Below are 15147 nucleotides of genomic sequence, written 5' to 3' on the forward strand. Positions count from 1 at the left end.
TGGGGCTTGATTCCATCACTGCCGATGCAACAATTTTAAAGCCGGCTGTCACTCATTTATTATAGAAGCTACTGAATGTAGGATGATTTCACAAAGCAGCACTCCGCTGTGAAGTGCAAGGCTGTAGTTTAATGAGCACAACCAGGGGGTTGCATTCTTTCCAGGCTGCTGAATCACTTCCTAACTTGTTGCTGGGCAAGATACCTAAATAACCCTTAAGAATGTGAGAGCTGTGCACAGGGCCAAAAGTGAAAGTAATCACTTGGAGATGGTATGTAGGACGGATTTGTGCCCAGTGCTGTCGTTAAAGAGCTTCCAACCAGTTCAGCACTGCAGCTTCAGTCTTCTGGTGACTTTTCATTTGATTTTTTGGCCTTTGAGCTTGGGCTGTGGGCTTTTTTTCCTCAGTACTTAAGTGAGTAATTCCAGAACACGTCTGTGTGTCTGCAGGGATCTCCTGAGACTGTAGAGTGGGTGAGACTGACCCCCGTGTTGATGTGCTTCCCATGGTAACGCGCGCTGATTATGCATAACCTGACGTCCAGACCAAACATAACGTCCGGCCCTCTGGAGAAAGGGGACCGCATGCCTAGCTCCCTGCAGCAGACGTGACTTGCACTGCTCGCATTCCGCTTCGACAGGTTTGAGAAAATAGCTGATGTGAAGATAACGCTGAGGAAATGATGTGACAGAGTTTTAAGAGAGAACTTCCCTTGGGACTTTAACAGTGCGCTTTCTGAAAAGCGGTTTTTCCTTGTCATTAGTCCAAGAGGACCATTGACATTGGAGTTGTTCTGCTCTGAAGTCCTTCTCAAACTCATTTTCTTCCCACAAGCAGTTACAAAGGTGCCATGTCATTGTCCAGAATACGAGTCATTTTTTGAGCCACCTCCTTTTGCTCAGTTGTAGAGGACTAGGGGTCTCCCTGGCATGATCTTGTCAGCCGACGGACAGAAAAACACTGCTCTGTCTCGACAGATGTGACAGCAGTGATTCATCTTCCGCCCACTGATTAAACAACTTCACTTCTGTACTGTGTAGCCTTACCGTTCACTGTCATTGGCTCAAGCTAGTTTTCACATGTGCTGGGTAAATAGATAAAGTCATCTTAAACTGTGGAGAATGAATGGAGTTTAAGAGTAAAATCACATTAAAAAACTCCCAAGGTGCGCATGTCTCTGGGACAGAGCCCCTCCTCCCAGGGCTGTGTCTATGGGGCAAAGCCCCTCCTCTTAGCACAGGGGGGCATGTCTCTGGGACAGAGCACCCCCCAGCAGCACAGAGGGGCATGTCTCTGGGACAGAGCACCCCCCAGCAGCACAGAGGGGCATTTCTCTGGGACAGAGCACCCCCCAGCAGCACAGAGGGGCATGTCTCTGGGAGCGAGCACCCCCCAGCAGCACAGAGGGGCATGTCTCTGGGAGCGAGCACCCCCCAGCAGCACAGAGGGGCATGTCTCTGGGAGCGAGCACCCCCCAGCAGCACAGAGGGGCATGTCTCTGGGAGCGAGCACCCCCCAGCAGCACAGAGGGGCATGTCTCTGGGACAGAGCACCCCCCAGCAGCACAGAGGGGCATGTCTCTGGGAGCGAGCACCCCCCAGCAGCACAGAGGGGCATGTCTCTGGGACAGAGCACCCCCCAGCAGCACAGAGGGGCATGTCTCTGGGACAGAGCACCCCCCAGCAGCACAGAGGGGCATGTCTCTGGGAGCGAGCTCCTTCAGGGAGGGGTTCGGGGGGGTGTACTATAGCAGGGGATGCAGGTGCATCACTGAGCAGAGGATACCAGCATTGTGGATCCCGTTTTTTAACAATCCCATTATAAAAATCCCAAAGCTGTTATTGCTGCTGTTCCACAGGGATGGACATGTTGGAGCCTTACACAGGGATTTTTTTTATCTTGGCGTAAAAAGAATGTGTGAATTTTTAATTGACAAGAGAATTGTAGTTCTGTGTTCTATCAGCCGTAGGTCCCTGGAGCCTTTATAATCATTCCTGTTGTACCAGAAATGCATCCACCCATCCATTTCTCTCTGTGTGGTTTGCCATCGGAAGTACAAAAGTATGTACACATAAATAATTTAATGTGAAAGAAAAATATTTTTTTTTCCGTTCACTCTAAGAAAAGCTGTAAAAACATTTGAGCGATCTGGATGACCTAGTGCGCTGTCTTATTTCAGCGTGCTGCTCTCCTCCCCCTGCTCTGCTGCTGTGTGTCTCCCAGGTGGGGCTGCCCTCCAGCGGGGTGTGAAGTGAGGAAGAGCTTGGGGATGCTTTGAGAGGAAGAGCTCCGTACCAATGCGGCCTCCACAGCCGGTCGCCCTGCAGGAGAGAGCCGTGCCGCAGGCCGCAGCACGCCCAGGCTCAGAGCTCCCTCAGGCCGGAACACAGATTTGAGGGCGCAGCTGGGGCTCGTCCTTAAGCACGCTGTCAGTGCTCCTGACACTGATCAGTGCTCAGAGGGGCCATGGACCCCCGAAGCCTCACAACGTGCTTTCCTTGCTCAGCAGGAACCAGTCATGCTGGGATTTCCATTCCTCATGATTAAAGATGGGTGCCTCTCGTCCCTTTGCAGCACTAAACATTACATCACTTTTGTAAGAAGCCGTGGTAGCTCACATTTCAGGGGTGTCCAGCTCCTGACCGGAAGGTCCCCAGTTCAGTCCCAGGGAGGGGCAAGCGATGTACCTTGCTCTAATTCCTTCCTGAAGACTCCCAGGTCCACTCAGCCTGCTTTCCAAATGAGTACTGGGGATTAATCCTTCTGTGGGTAACAGGCTGGCCGGAGCGTGATGCTGACCACATCACCTCCACCTCCAGTGTTGGATGGTCAAGAAAAATGGTGGCCCTTGCCCCCCATTCCCCTATGGGCCTTTATGGCCTGAAAAGGGACCTGGCTACCTATATATTTATACTATATACTGTATTTATATATATACTATATATGGCAGTGTTGTGTTCAGGACAGCCTTGCTGAGAGTGAGAGAAATAGCAGTGCTGTAGTTAGCATGTCACACTGTGAATCCTGTGCCCACGTTACACATTAAACACCCTAAACAAGTCTATTCTTTATTTGTTGGGCTACAAAACGCTCTTTGGATGACATGAACCATACATTTGTTCATCCTAATTGTAAGGCTGAGTTATAAGTCGTGGGGTGCGGTAGTTCCCTTTGTGCAGGCACGCAGACACCAGTTGTTGACCTTTCTGTAGTCGTCTTCACTGAGGAGACCAAAGCCCCTGTCTGCAGAGCTGCTCTGTGTGAACCGGAGACTTGATCAACAGGAAAGCTACGAGAGAGACTGATTTAATCAGCCTTTCAAGTCAAACAGGAAGAGGACTGTGGTATGCAAACAGATCCTTAACGAGTGCTCTGGAAGTGCTGGATCAAGCCCCCTTTTGAAAGGACTTAGGGACGGTGCTGTGACGGTGGTTTCTGGGTGTAGCCACAAGTGCTTTTGTACAGCTAACATGAAGAAATAACCCTTGCAGCCAAGGGGCACCCGGGGCCTTGTGAGTACAGTATGTAGCATGCTTATCTGAGGCCCAGGAGTTACAGGCACTTGTGCTCGTACAGTAGCTCTCAGATAAGAAACAGCTCAGCAGGGCCGCCTGACTGACAGCAGTGGGGCAGCAGGAAGCTCAGTGAGCAGAGTCTGCAGCACCCTTTTTGAAATGCGCTTGGATCTGGGACAGTCCTGTCCACAGAGCACACGCCAAGTACGGGGCTTGTCAGCAGTCCAGCAGCAGAGCATCGATCAGAAGCCCTGGTTCGAGGCCCCCGAGCGAGAAGAGGCCTGTGTGAGCGTGGGTCCGAGAGAGGAGGAGCACAGGCTCTCCCCGGCGCTGGTTCTGAATGGCGGTGGCTCGCGAGAGGAAGATAAGTGAATAAATCACAGACAAGTTGGACTGGCCAGATGGTTTCCTGTAGCTTTTTATTGAAATGGGGGATATAAGGCTGTTCATTCGGCTTCGCAATTTGCTTTCCCAGGGAGATTTTGGACATTTTTGATAAGAGACCACGAGGAAATAGGATTCTATCACTTGAGTACTTGACAATTCATACTGTTGTTTATACAATTGCTTCTCATCTAGACTCTTTAAGATTGAAATAACACTCTGAGCAGGAGCAGCTTTTTTCTCAGGGAAGCATAGTAAACAAGCGCAGATGTTTGATTTTAATTTTTTGTATCTCCTTTTAAGTTTCATACATATTCATGAAAGCAGGAGAGCTGGTTTTGATCTGTTTATGTTTGCTTTTCTGTAATTTCTTTCTTCTCGTTTCTGCCTCTCAGCTGTACAGCAAGAGGCTTCCTGTCCTTGAGCAATCGCAGGTCTGTGCCTCTCGCTCCTGGGTTCGGCGAGAGATGCCCTCCGGGTCTCTGGGAGACTATTCCTGAACGGTCACTTGAACTGATTGAATTGATTTCATGAGCAGTCGGTCAGAAGGGCTGCTGAGAGTACTGGAGTGTGGTGTAACTGTAACCACAGCATAGTGTAGCTTGGGTGGGAGTCAAGCTGGCTATTTAGAAATCTTTCATTCACATTCATCAGTGTCTTCCAAAACTAGAAGGTCAACAGTACAGGAGCAGCTCATATGAAGGGCTGCTTTACCTAGTTAAACCTAAATCAAATGTACTCATCATCTTCTGTTCCTCAGTATTAACATCAAGCACACAGACGTTAAGCTAAAAGATTTTCTTTTGTTCTGCAAAGTACCGATCAAGCAGGATTAAATGGCATCATAAACAGGTATATTTTCGGCAGCAGATCATCGCAGAATTGTGTTTGTGTGAATAAGGAAAAGGTCAGCTGGCTCAGGCTGGTAGCACTCATCAGTGCTGCAGCCAGAAGAGAATTTTATGCCAGTCTTTCTCAGGGATCTTCCCGATTCCCACTGCGCACAGCTCCTCCGAACTCCACTGCCCCCGGACACGCAACTGAAAACAACGATGAAATGAGTATGATGAGGTGGCATTTTAGAACGCTCCTGTCATGTCATTGATCCTGTTATTTAAAGAGGTCAGCAAAATCACGCAAGGCAGACAGAAGTGAGCGATTCAAAACCTCATGGCAAATAAGTCTTCAAGCTCAAGGTTATTCAGTAACTACTGCTGAGAATAACACTGAGGGGATTTGTTTAGTTAATATCATGGGCTGCAGTGTGTCCTGGCGTACAGAGTAACCTGGAAATATCAATAACCTTGTAAAATCACAGTGCTTGTCCCTTTTTACATGCCCCACTGTATGTGTGATTCACCTGGCTTTAGCTAAAATGTGGAGATACAAAACAGATACAAAACAGCCATTCAGGGTGTAAACTTAACCCAGCAAGATGACAACTGGCTGTAAAACAAGTTCAGAGCATGTATTGCTTTGCATACTGTACATGACAAACAATCAGCCATTGTTCTCTGCAGAGGGGCAGAGTACAAAATCTAATCAAGTACAGTACTTCAAAAACTGTTGTGCCAGGACCGGTGATTAATATAGCCAATTAGAATTAGTAGTGTGGATTTACTCTTTCACTGAAGGAAACAAATTATCTGTCAAGCTGTTCTGTAAGATATAATAAAAAATTATAAGTGCAATTATTGATAAAACCCATTTTAATGAAAAGTAATTAAGACAAGCTCCCTTTAAAGAGGCAGATTTCTATTATCTTTTTAGTTTGAATGGAGAGATTTTGCTGGCAAGCATGTATTCAGTAAAAATAAGTGCAGTGCAGTTTATCTTGGAGGATTGAGAGCACGCTGTAAGAAGCACAAGGGTCACAAAGTGGCCATTCAGTTTGCCTTCATCATGTGGTTTCCAGTAGTTTGGTCAGATGGGAAATGTCTTAAGTCACTATTTTAGAGGCTCTGGTGTTTTTTTCTGTTACTTGCAAAATATTGTATGACAAAGTGTCTCCTGTTCTTAGTTCTAAAAGATTCTTTCACACCCCACGGTCAGTATGTGTGAGCTGATCTCATGGTCTTTGTGTTTTGAATGCCACAAGTCAATTCCTCCTAACATCTTCATTGTTTCTCAGCAAAGAAAACTCTCAGATACCTGGACAAATCCTGAATTAAAACTGATTTCTGGGGCTGAATAAACTACAGTTACCCTAGCATCTTTATCGCATTGTAACAGCACTCTGAAGCTACAGCACAGTATATGTTGAATTCTCTGTTTCTGTTCTCTGTACTGCATCACTAACTGTAAGTGCTCTGTAGCACATCATTCACACTCTGAATTCTGTCAGGAAGAAACAGTCAAAGACTGATAGCAAGAAGACTGCTGTTTAGTGCGTTGAAATGCCATTTCCTTAATTAGCAGGTCCTGCTTTAATCATTGTAATTCTTTGATAATCAAAACTTATCAAATACTAAATGTAATCCCTTGATTTTTAGTGAATGAACTATTTTCTTCTATTCATAAAAGGTGAAGGATGTTTTATTCATTGTTAGATAGTGTGGTATTGCTGTAGGAGGTGGCGTCCTTTGGAAGAGACATTAAACTGAGCTCCTGTCTGCTTGGTCATTAAAGCACACATTTTGAATGAGACTGGGTATTAAACTTGGTGTCCATGCTACTTCCCACTCTGGGATCGTTTTTAATCTGGACTTCAAACATTTGCCCTTAATTCAGTTGATGAAGCAGTTTCTCTCTCCTCCCTCTGGTCTTTGTGAAGTGGGGCTGCTGGTGCAGAATGATCCCTGTGTGTCTCCCAGGTGGGGCTGCCGGTGCAGAATTACTTAATTATTATTTACATTAGCTGATAAATGATAATTACAGTATGTATTTGCAGCCCTCAGTGCATATATTGATTTCAACAAAATCAAACACTTCTGCCTTTGCTGGAAAACAAGAACTGGCTGGTGTCATGCAGTAAGAACTCACTGCTCCTTTTTTTGTGTGGTCAGATTTGTAGTTAGGAAATGCTGGAATACTACTGTACTGTACATTATCACTGCAACACCGAAGATCATATCAGGAGCTTTTCAACCTGTGAGCCTGATTCTGCTCAGTGCATGAAGCATCAACACGCTGTCTGCTGCAAAGCTGCTTTGAACTGGCTCCGATGCCCAGGTTATCTGGGACAGGAGAACAACTGTGAAAGCAGCTCCTTTCCCGCATGAAAGGCTGGCAGCACCATCTGCAGCACAGTCTTCATGCCTCAGACAAGGAGGCCCTGCGTGCTGCTGAGCTAAAAATAGGCTCGCACGCCGCACCTCTGGCACAGACTTTGAAATGAATCTCATTTTTTTGCCTTCTTCTTGATCACAGGAGTTGAAAGCGGCGGAGCGATGCCTCCCCGCCGCGGCTGAGGGCTCGCGCCATGAGGAGCGCGGCGCTGATGAGCTCATCCCGCTGACACCTGGCAAGGGGACGCCCTCGACTTCCTTCTCCCAGCAGCTATGAGCTGTGAGGAGAAGAGCAGCACCATGTCTCAGAAGATGTCTTCCCCCTCACGGAGCAACAGCAGCTGCTCCTCCAAGCACGACAGTCGCCAGGTACAGTAGGAGTCCCGTTTGATTCATCCCTCTGATGGCAGCGGGCACTGATTTACTGAAAAGGTGACAGTGATCCTAGAAGCCGTTGTCATCCTGCTACGCGGTTGTTAAACACTATAGCTGGGAGTCTGTGCCACTTCACGAGTTCCTGCAAACATGGACTTTCTAGAGCTCACCCAGGCCTCTCAGAAAGACTGGGAATTCCTTCCCATCATGAGTCAGATTGGGTGTTGGATTGTCGGACTGTTACACCTGTTAATAAGCTTCTGAAACAGAGGGCAGCAACCCTGGTTCTGATGAACTGGTGAGTCTGCAGGGTTTCTAGGTCTCTTCAAACGCCAGCACCTGAAGAGCTGGCTGAAGCCGTTCAATTGGACCCAGTAAGTCAGTGATGAGCTGATTGACTTTTTTAGTTGAAATGAAAAGCTGCAGAGACCCACACAGGCCCCCCAGAACCAGGGCTGCCGGGCCAGACTCTAAACATGTGTTTAGAGTTAAACACTCGAAATGTCCTGGTGGTTCTGGCTTTGTCTTCGAGCAGGAATAGACAAGTCTGTCCTCTAGCTACTGCTATCTCTAAGCACAGGCAGTCAGTTCAAGGTCTGGGGAGCGAGAGTTTATCTTCTGGGGAGTCTTGTAGGGTCCCTGTACTCCAGAGCACAATTTTACACGTGAAATGGTCATTAGCGGCGAAGGTTTCAATGGAGGGTGTGGAATTTAGGAAGGCATCAGCTTTATCATTGAAAGCCAGGCTTGTATGAAGACTGCCTTATCAAGATTATCACCCATTAGTATCAGAGAGCAGTCTTGGTTCTATTGCAGTGAAAAAAAAGCAAAAGCTTTATCATCCCTTATTTAGTGCCTAAAGCAACAAGAATTTTGTATAGCAGTTTAATTTCTGGAAGGTTTGTGTCTTGTGAACAGTCCCAGTCTTTCCACTGGCGGTGCTGATCTGAACGTGTTGACAAGTCCCTTCCTTGATTGCTTTCAGGGCTTTCACTCTGATCAGCAGTATTTGGAGATGCTCTGTTTCCAGGAAGCTGTCGTGTGACTCTATTAGCATGTTTATTACAACACGAGCAGGATGTCACGACTCCCAGGTGTCAGCTGAGATATCAGGGGTCTGTACGTTTGTTTGCTCGGGTTGTTCTCCAGTGTCCAGTTTGTTCAAGAGGCAGAGGTTTAACAATCCAGACCTAGCAATTTTCTTCTGGGGGGTAGGGGTGTAAAATCATCAAGATAGTATCAGTCGTATAGTATAAATAGTTTTTGGATCATATAAACAGTGTGCAATTGACACTATTTGTTACAATGATAAAATCCAGCCATTGGTATTTCTTCCTAACTGTGGAGCAAAGGCATGTTGTTGGAACAGCTGTAGACGAGCGAGCAGGTCTGAGCCCGGTGCAGGTTGCTGGGAGAGTCTGAGAGGAGCGAGGCAGCAGGGGGCTCGGTAGTTCCAGACGGAGGTCGAGGTCCGATTAGAGAGACGGTCAATTCCAAAAAGGGGCGAGATGAGAGGGTAGTCAAAAGGTCCGACACTAGAAAGGTCTGTATTTCGGTAGCCAGAGGTTCGAGGACGTAGAAAGCTCAGGTGGAGGATAGATTTCTAATGCAGAGCGATGTCACCGGCTGAGCTGAGGGTTTGAATAGTGAAGGAGGTGTGTGAGTGTGTTAGGGAAAGTGGGTAATGAGGGGTTAATTAGGACCAGCTGCAGCCGTAACAGCAGCAGGTCTTTTTGTGTTACAATCGCTTTCGGTGGGGTCTTTTTGGGGTCTCTGACCCAGGACCACAAGGGGGAAGAGCTGCTTCGGTTGTGCCGCCTGGACAGCCCTTCACTGGACAGAGCTCCAGGTGACTGCAGCGGTCAGCTGGGCACCAGGAAGCAGAGTGACCTTCCCTGGTCATACTCGGTGACCTGCATATCCGACCTTAATTCCCTAATCTAATCAGTCCATCGGGATTAAAGATGATTACTATAAAATGGAAAGCATTCCTCTGTTTATATATGACCATCCCCATCCCCTTGCAGTGGTGTGAACAAGATGCATCCAGATTTACACAAGCAAGTATCGCGTGCGAAACAATGCCAACGCAATGTGCACTAGCCAGTGTGAAACACAGGAAGCGATATCAGATGGAAAGCTTTATCTGTGTGTGTCGTGTTCACGATTTCTGATTGCTGAGGGTCAGAATCCAGAGGGCCGTGGCAGGCAGGCAGGCAGGCAGGCGCATTTGAGATTTACAGCTGGATCTGTGAGCTACTGTAAGTGCATGCTGTTGGATAACTAGATTTACATAGCGCCCCTGCAGGACCTCAACATCAGAGGAATTCGTCCTTGAAACAGCTAACAGCCGCTGGGGTGTTTCACCAGCTCTGACCTCATATTAGAAAATGTTTGACATCTGTAGGCAGAGCTGTTGTTTTCCTCCTGCCTACAGGATGATATTTTTGTGGAGAGACCCATATTTCCCCCTTGGACGTCCCCTGCAGCTCGTGCAATGTGAACTGTTTTAAGTCCCCCCACCCCCGCCAGTAATCGCCGGCACTCTGTCCCAGTTCTGGTCCTGGTGGAGCACAAGGCAGCAGCTCTGTGTTCAGAGCAGAGGAGTGGGATCCTGCGTGACAGAGGGATCTATGATTAATAAAGTAAATGCAAATGAATGAATTCATCTGAGGTCATTTAATAGCAGACATATTAGCACTAAGTAAAAGTCTTTTGTGTTTGTAGCACTATTGAAGGATTTTCTCTCATGAAAATAATACTATGAACTGTAGCAAATTATTTTAGATTGCATCAGTTTTTTCGTGGAAAGCTTTACAACAAGCTTATCATTTGCAAATTTACAGAAACGCAAGAAGGTTACAAATGAGAGGGATCCCTTTGATCAATAATGCTCATTTCAGTTCCTAGTGGTTTATTGATCCGGGGATCTCATCCAGCTGCTTCTTGAAAGCTCCCAGGGAGCCAGCTGCAACAACAAGACCTGGCAGCTTGCTCCAGCCCCCCCCCACCCTTAGCGTAAGGAGGTTATCAGTCCACGGGCAAGTGTGTGATGAGAGCTGGCAGCTGCCTGTGGATCGATGATTGACCTCAGTTGTTCACCAGGTTATGACTTGTTTACAACAGGGACTAAATGAAAAATCCCTCCTTCTGGACCAACTGTTGTTTTTTCAGCTGGATCTGCTATTGAAGCAGTAGGCATTGAGGGCGGAGTAAACTGAGTGAACTGAAGCTGCTTCTTGAGGAAATAGGTCTGCACTCCTCGTGAGAGGGCTGTGTGAGGGCCAGGGGCCCTTGGGTGCCTCTGTGAGACGCTGCAGGGCTGTGTGAGGGTCAGGGGCCCTGGGGTGCCTCTGTGAAACGCTGCAGGGCTGTGTGAGGGCCAGGGGGCCCTGGGGTGCCTCTGTGAGACGCTGCAGGGCTGTGTGAGGGTCAGGGGGCCCTGGGGTGCCTCTGTGAGACGCTGCAGGGCTGTGTGAGGGCCAGGGGCCCTGGGGTGGCCCTGTGAGACGCTGCAGGGCTGTGTGAGGGCCAGGGGCCCTGGGGTGCCTCTGTGAAACGCTGCAGGGCTGTGTGAGGGCCAGGGGCCCTGGGGTGCCTCTGTGAGACGCTGCAGGGCTGTGTGAGGGCCAGGGGGCCCTGGGGTGCCTCTGTGAGACGCTGCAGGGCTGTGTGAGGGCCAGGGGCCCTGGGGTGCCTCTGTGAGACGCTGCAGGGCTGTGTGTGAGGGTCAGGGGGCCCTGGGGTGCCTCTGTGAGACGCTGCAGGGCTGTGTGAGGGTCAGGGGGCCCTGGGGTGCCTCTGTGAGACGCTGCAGGGCTGTGTGAGGGCCAGGGGCCCTGGGGTGCCTCTGTGTCTGTGAGACGCTGCAGGGCTGTGTGAGGGCCAGGGGCCCTGGGGTGCCTCTGTGAGACGCTGCAGGGCTGTGTGAGGGCCAGGGGCCCTGGGGTGCCTCTGTGAGACGCTGCAGGGCTGTGTGAGGGCCAGGGGCCCTGGGGTGCCTCTGTGAGACGCTGCAGGGCTGTGTGAGGGCCAGGGGCCCTGGGGTGCCTCTGTGAGACGCTGCAGGGCTGTGTGAGGGCCAGGGGCCCTGGGGTGCCTCTGTGTCTGTGAGACGCTGCAGGGCTGTGTGAGGGCCAGGGGCCCTGGGGTGCCTCTGTGAGACGCTGCAGGGCTGTGTGAGGGCCAGGGGCCCTGGGGTGCCTCTGTGTCTGTGAGACGCTGCAGGGCTGTGTGAGGGCCAGGGGCCCTGGGGTGCCTCTGTGAGACGCTGCAGGGCTGTGTGAGGGCCAGGGGCCCTGGGGTGCCTCTGTGAGACGCTGCAGGGCTGTGTGAGGGCCAGGGGCCCTGGGGTGCCTCTGTGAGACGCTGCAGGGCTGTGTGAGGGCCAGGGGCCCTGGGGTGCCTCTGTGAGACGCTGCAGGGCTGTGTGAGGGCCAGGGGCCCTGGGGTGCCTCTGTGTCTGTGAGACGCTGCAGGGCTGTGTGAGGGCCAGGGGCCCTGGGGTGCCTCTGTGAGACGCTGCAGGGCTGTGTGAGGGCCAGGGGCCCTGGGGTGCCTCTGTGAGACGCTGCAGGGCTGTGTGAGGGCCAGGGGCCCTGGGGTGCCTCTGTGAGACGCTGCAGGGCTGTGTGAGGGCCAGGGGCCCTGGGGTGCCTCTGTGAGACGCTGCAGGGCTGTGTGAGGGCCAGGGGCCCTGGGGTGGCTCTGTGTCTGTGAGACGCTGCAGGGCTGTGTGAGGGCCAGGGGCCCTGGGGTGCCTCTGTGAGACGCTGCAGGGCTGTGTGAGGGCCAGGGGCCCTGGGGTGCCTCTGTGAGACACTGCAGGGCTGTGTGTGAGGGTCAGGGGGCCCTGGGGTGCCTCTGTGAGACGCTGCAGGGCCAGGGGGCCAGAGGACAAGGTGAACAGCGGGAGCCGTGAGGTGCGGGGAGGAGCTCCAGTCGGCCTGTCAGAAAGTCGCTGGCCCTGGGAGCAGCACTAGTCTAGTCCGTGAGCCTGTGTGGTCTGCCCATGGTTGAGTACTTCATTTTCCTGTCTTCTTCGTTCCTGCTGGGGGATTCAAGCTGGAGCTCATTTTCAGCACTCTTAACCTATTTGGACATTAAACACGCAAGGGTGATTTTTCCCTCTTTAGTTAACATATTTATATCAGAAACGTAATTTAAGTTTTAAAACTTAATTTAATTAAAAAGTTCTAAAACGTCATTTAACTTAATTTAAGGCGTTTTTAAATTTGTGACTTTGATCTGTGCTTTGATCTCAGAATTCATGGGGTTCGAAATACATTTTCAGATTATCATAGATATTTCAGAATATCAGATTTTCTGTTTTGATGCAGCACTATAAAATATTTAAGGTTGTTTTGCTTTTTGTTTAAATCAGCAAATGTCTTCTTTGACATTTCGTGACATTTCGTTCTCTCTTGACAAAGCTTTCACTGCAAGATAATTTTTTAAAGAAATAAAAAAAAGTCTTCAGTCCAAGCCTTTCAGTTTTGGGAGGGAAAACATCATTCATTTCGAAGTCTCCCACCGAGACCGCAGTCTGCAGTCTAGTGCAGTCAGCGCTCTGTAGTTTGGGTGGGTACTGTAGGTGGATGTTTTGTGATCGCTGATCGGAACAGCTTCAGGAGGGGCGACCCCAAGCAAGGCCTCTCTCGCCTTCCCCATGATGTCACTTCCTGGAAAGGCACAGCGACCCCCCCCCACACACACACACCCTTCCCCCCTCACACCCTGGCTGAGTGGTTAAGGTGCTAGAGTTGAAATCCAGTGGGGTTTTCCTGTGTGGGTTCAAGCCCTGCTCACAGCACTGCTGCTCCTGGGACTCCTCAGGATTTGTGAAAACTGATGCAGGTTCAGACAAGCTTCTTTCTATCTTAAATAACTTTATAATAAACACCCTCGAACTCATTTCTGATCGGACATGGTTATTCCCTGAGAAATAGCATGACTCCGTATAATAGTTCATATTGTAGCAGATTAAACAGATGATTCTGTTTCTTTCTGAATCAGTCTCAGGCTGTGACAGTGAGGAATGAATGAATGTTAAATTTTTCCTAAAAGCAACGCGTGTGAAATCCCAGTTTTGAGAAGTTCCCCTCCCCTGTGAGGCTGGATCTCTCCCGTCCTGGGGGAGGTCTCGGCGCTGGCGCGTGCCCGCAGACGGGGCACGCCGGCTCACGCCTGCGCTCTGTGATGTGAGCAGGACAGCTGGGAGATCGTGGAGGGGCTGCGGGGCAGCGGGAGCAACATCCAGGAGCCTGAGAAGCAGGAGGGCTTCATGCTGAAGAGGAGGAAGTGGCCCATGAAAGGCTGGCATAAGGTACGTGCCTCCCATCCCAGCTCCATATAGGGGCTCCCGTCCTGGCTCAACACAGTGCCTCCCATTACAGCTCCATATAGGGGCTCCCACCCCAGCTCCTCACAGTGCCTCCCATTACAGCTCCATATAGGGGCTCCCACCCCAGCTCCTCACAGTGCCTCCCATTACAGCTCCATATAGGGGCTCCCACCCCAGCTCCTCACAGTGCCTCCCATTACAGCTCCATATAGGGGCTCCCACCCCAGCTCCTCACAGTGCCTCCCATTACAGCTCCATATAGGGGCTCCCACCCCAGCTCCTCACAGTGCCTCCCATCCCAGCTCCATATAGGGGCTCCCACCCCAGCTCCTCACAGTGCCTCCCATTACAGCTCCATATAGGGGCTCCCACCCCAGCTCCTCACAGTGCCTCCCATTACAGCTCCATATAGGGGCTCCCACCCCAGCTCCTCACATTGCCTCCCATTACAGCTCCATATAGGGGCTCCCACCCCAGCTCCTCACAGTGCCTCCCATTACAGCTCCATATAGGGGCTCCCACCCCAGCTCCTCACAGTGCCTCCCATTACAGCTCCATATAGGGGCTCCCACCCCAGCTCCTCACAGTGCCTCCCATTACAGCTCCATATAGGGGCTCCCACCCCAGCTCCTCACAGTGCCTCCCATTACAGCTCCATATAGGGGCTCCCACCCCAGCTCCTCACAGTGCCTCCCATTACAGCTCCATATAGGGGCTCCCACCCCAGCTCCTCACAGTGCCTCCCATCCCAGCTCCATATAGGGGCTCCCACCCCAGCTCCTCACAGTGCCTCCCATTACAGCTCCATATAGGGGCTCCCACCCCAGCTCCTCACAGTGCCTCCCATTACAGCTCCATATAGGGGCTCCCACCCCAGCTCCTCACAGTGCCTCCCATTACAGCTCCATATAGGGGCTCCCACCCCAGCTCCTCACAGTGCCTCCCATTACAGCTCCATATAGGGGCTCCCACCCCAGCTCCTCACAGTGCCTCCCATTACAGCTCCATATAGGGGCTCCCACCCCAGCTCCTCACAGTGCCTCCCATTACAGCTCCATATAGGGGCTCCCACCCCAGCTCCTCACAGTGCCTCCCATTACAGCTCCATATAGGGGCTCCCACCCCAGCTCCTCACAGTGCCTCCCATTACAGCTCCATATAGGGGCTCCCACCCCAGCTCCTCACAGTGCCTCCCATCCCAGCTCCGGAGGGGAAATTGCCACGCTCCTGGGGCATCAAATTCTTTATTTCATTGATCTTTTCCTGAGGTAATACATCAGCAAAACAAGAACATGGTGCCCC

The 15147-nt window shown here is 50.7% G+C and overlaps 1 protein-coding gene across 1 annotated transcript in view; it reads left to right on the forward strand.

Annotated features, from left to right (window-relative positions):
* The window catches only part of osbpl3b (oxysterol binding protein-like 3b), a 59934-nt gene that overhangs the window by 14597 nt on the left and 30190 nt on the right, over positions 1-15147 (forward strand). Inside the window, exons 2-3 of the mRNA XM_088600343.1 lie at positions 7270-7496; positions 13711-13827. Of these exons, the coding sequence (XP_088456469.1) occupies positions 7401-7496; positions 13711-13827 (213 nt within the window). The 5' untranslated portion in view covers positions 7270-7400. The remainder of the gene's footprint in view (positions 1-7269; positions 7497-13710; positions 13828-15147) is intronic.

This window comes from Lepisosteus platostomus, chromosome 12 (assembly GCF_059453375.1).
Source record: "Lepisosteus platostomus isolate fLepPlt1 chromosome 12, fLepPlt1.hap1, whole genome shotgun sequence".
NCBI classification, from domain to species: domain Eukaryota; kingdom Metazoa; phylum Chordata; class Actinopteri; order Semionotiformes; family Lepisosteidae; genus Lepisosteus; species Lepisosteus platostomus.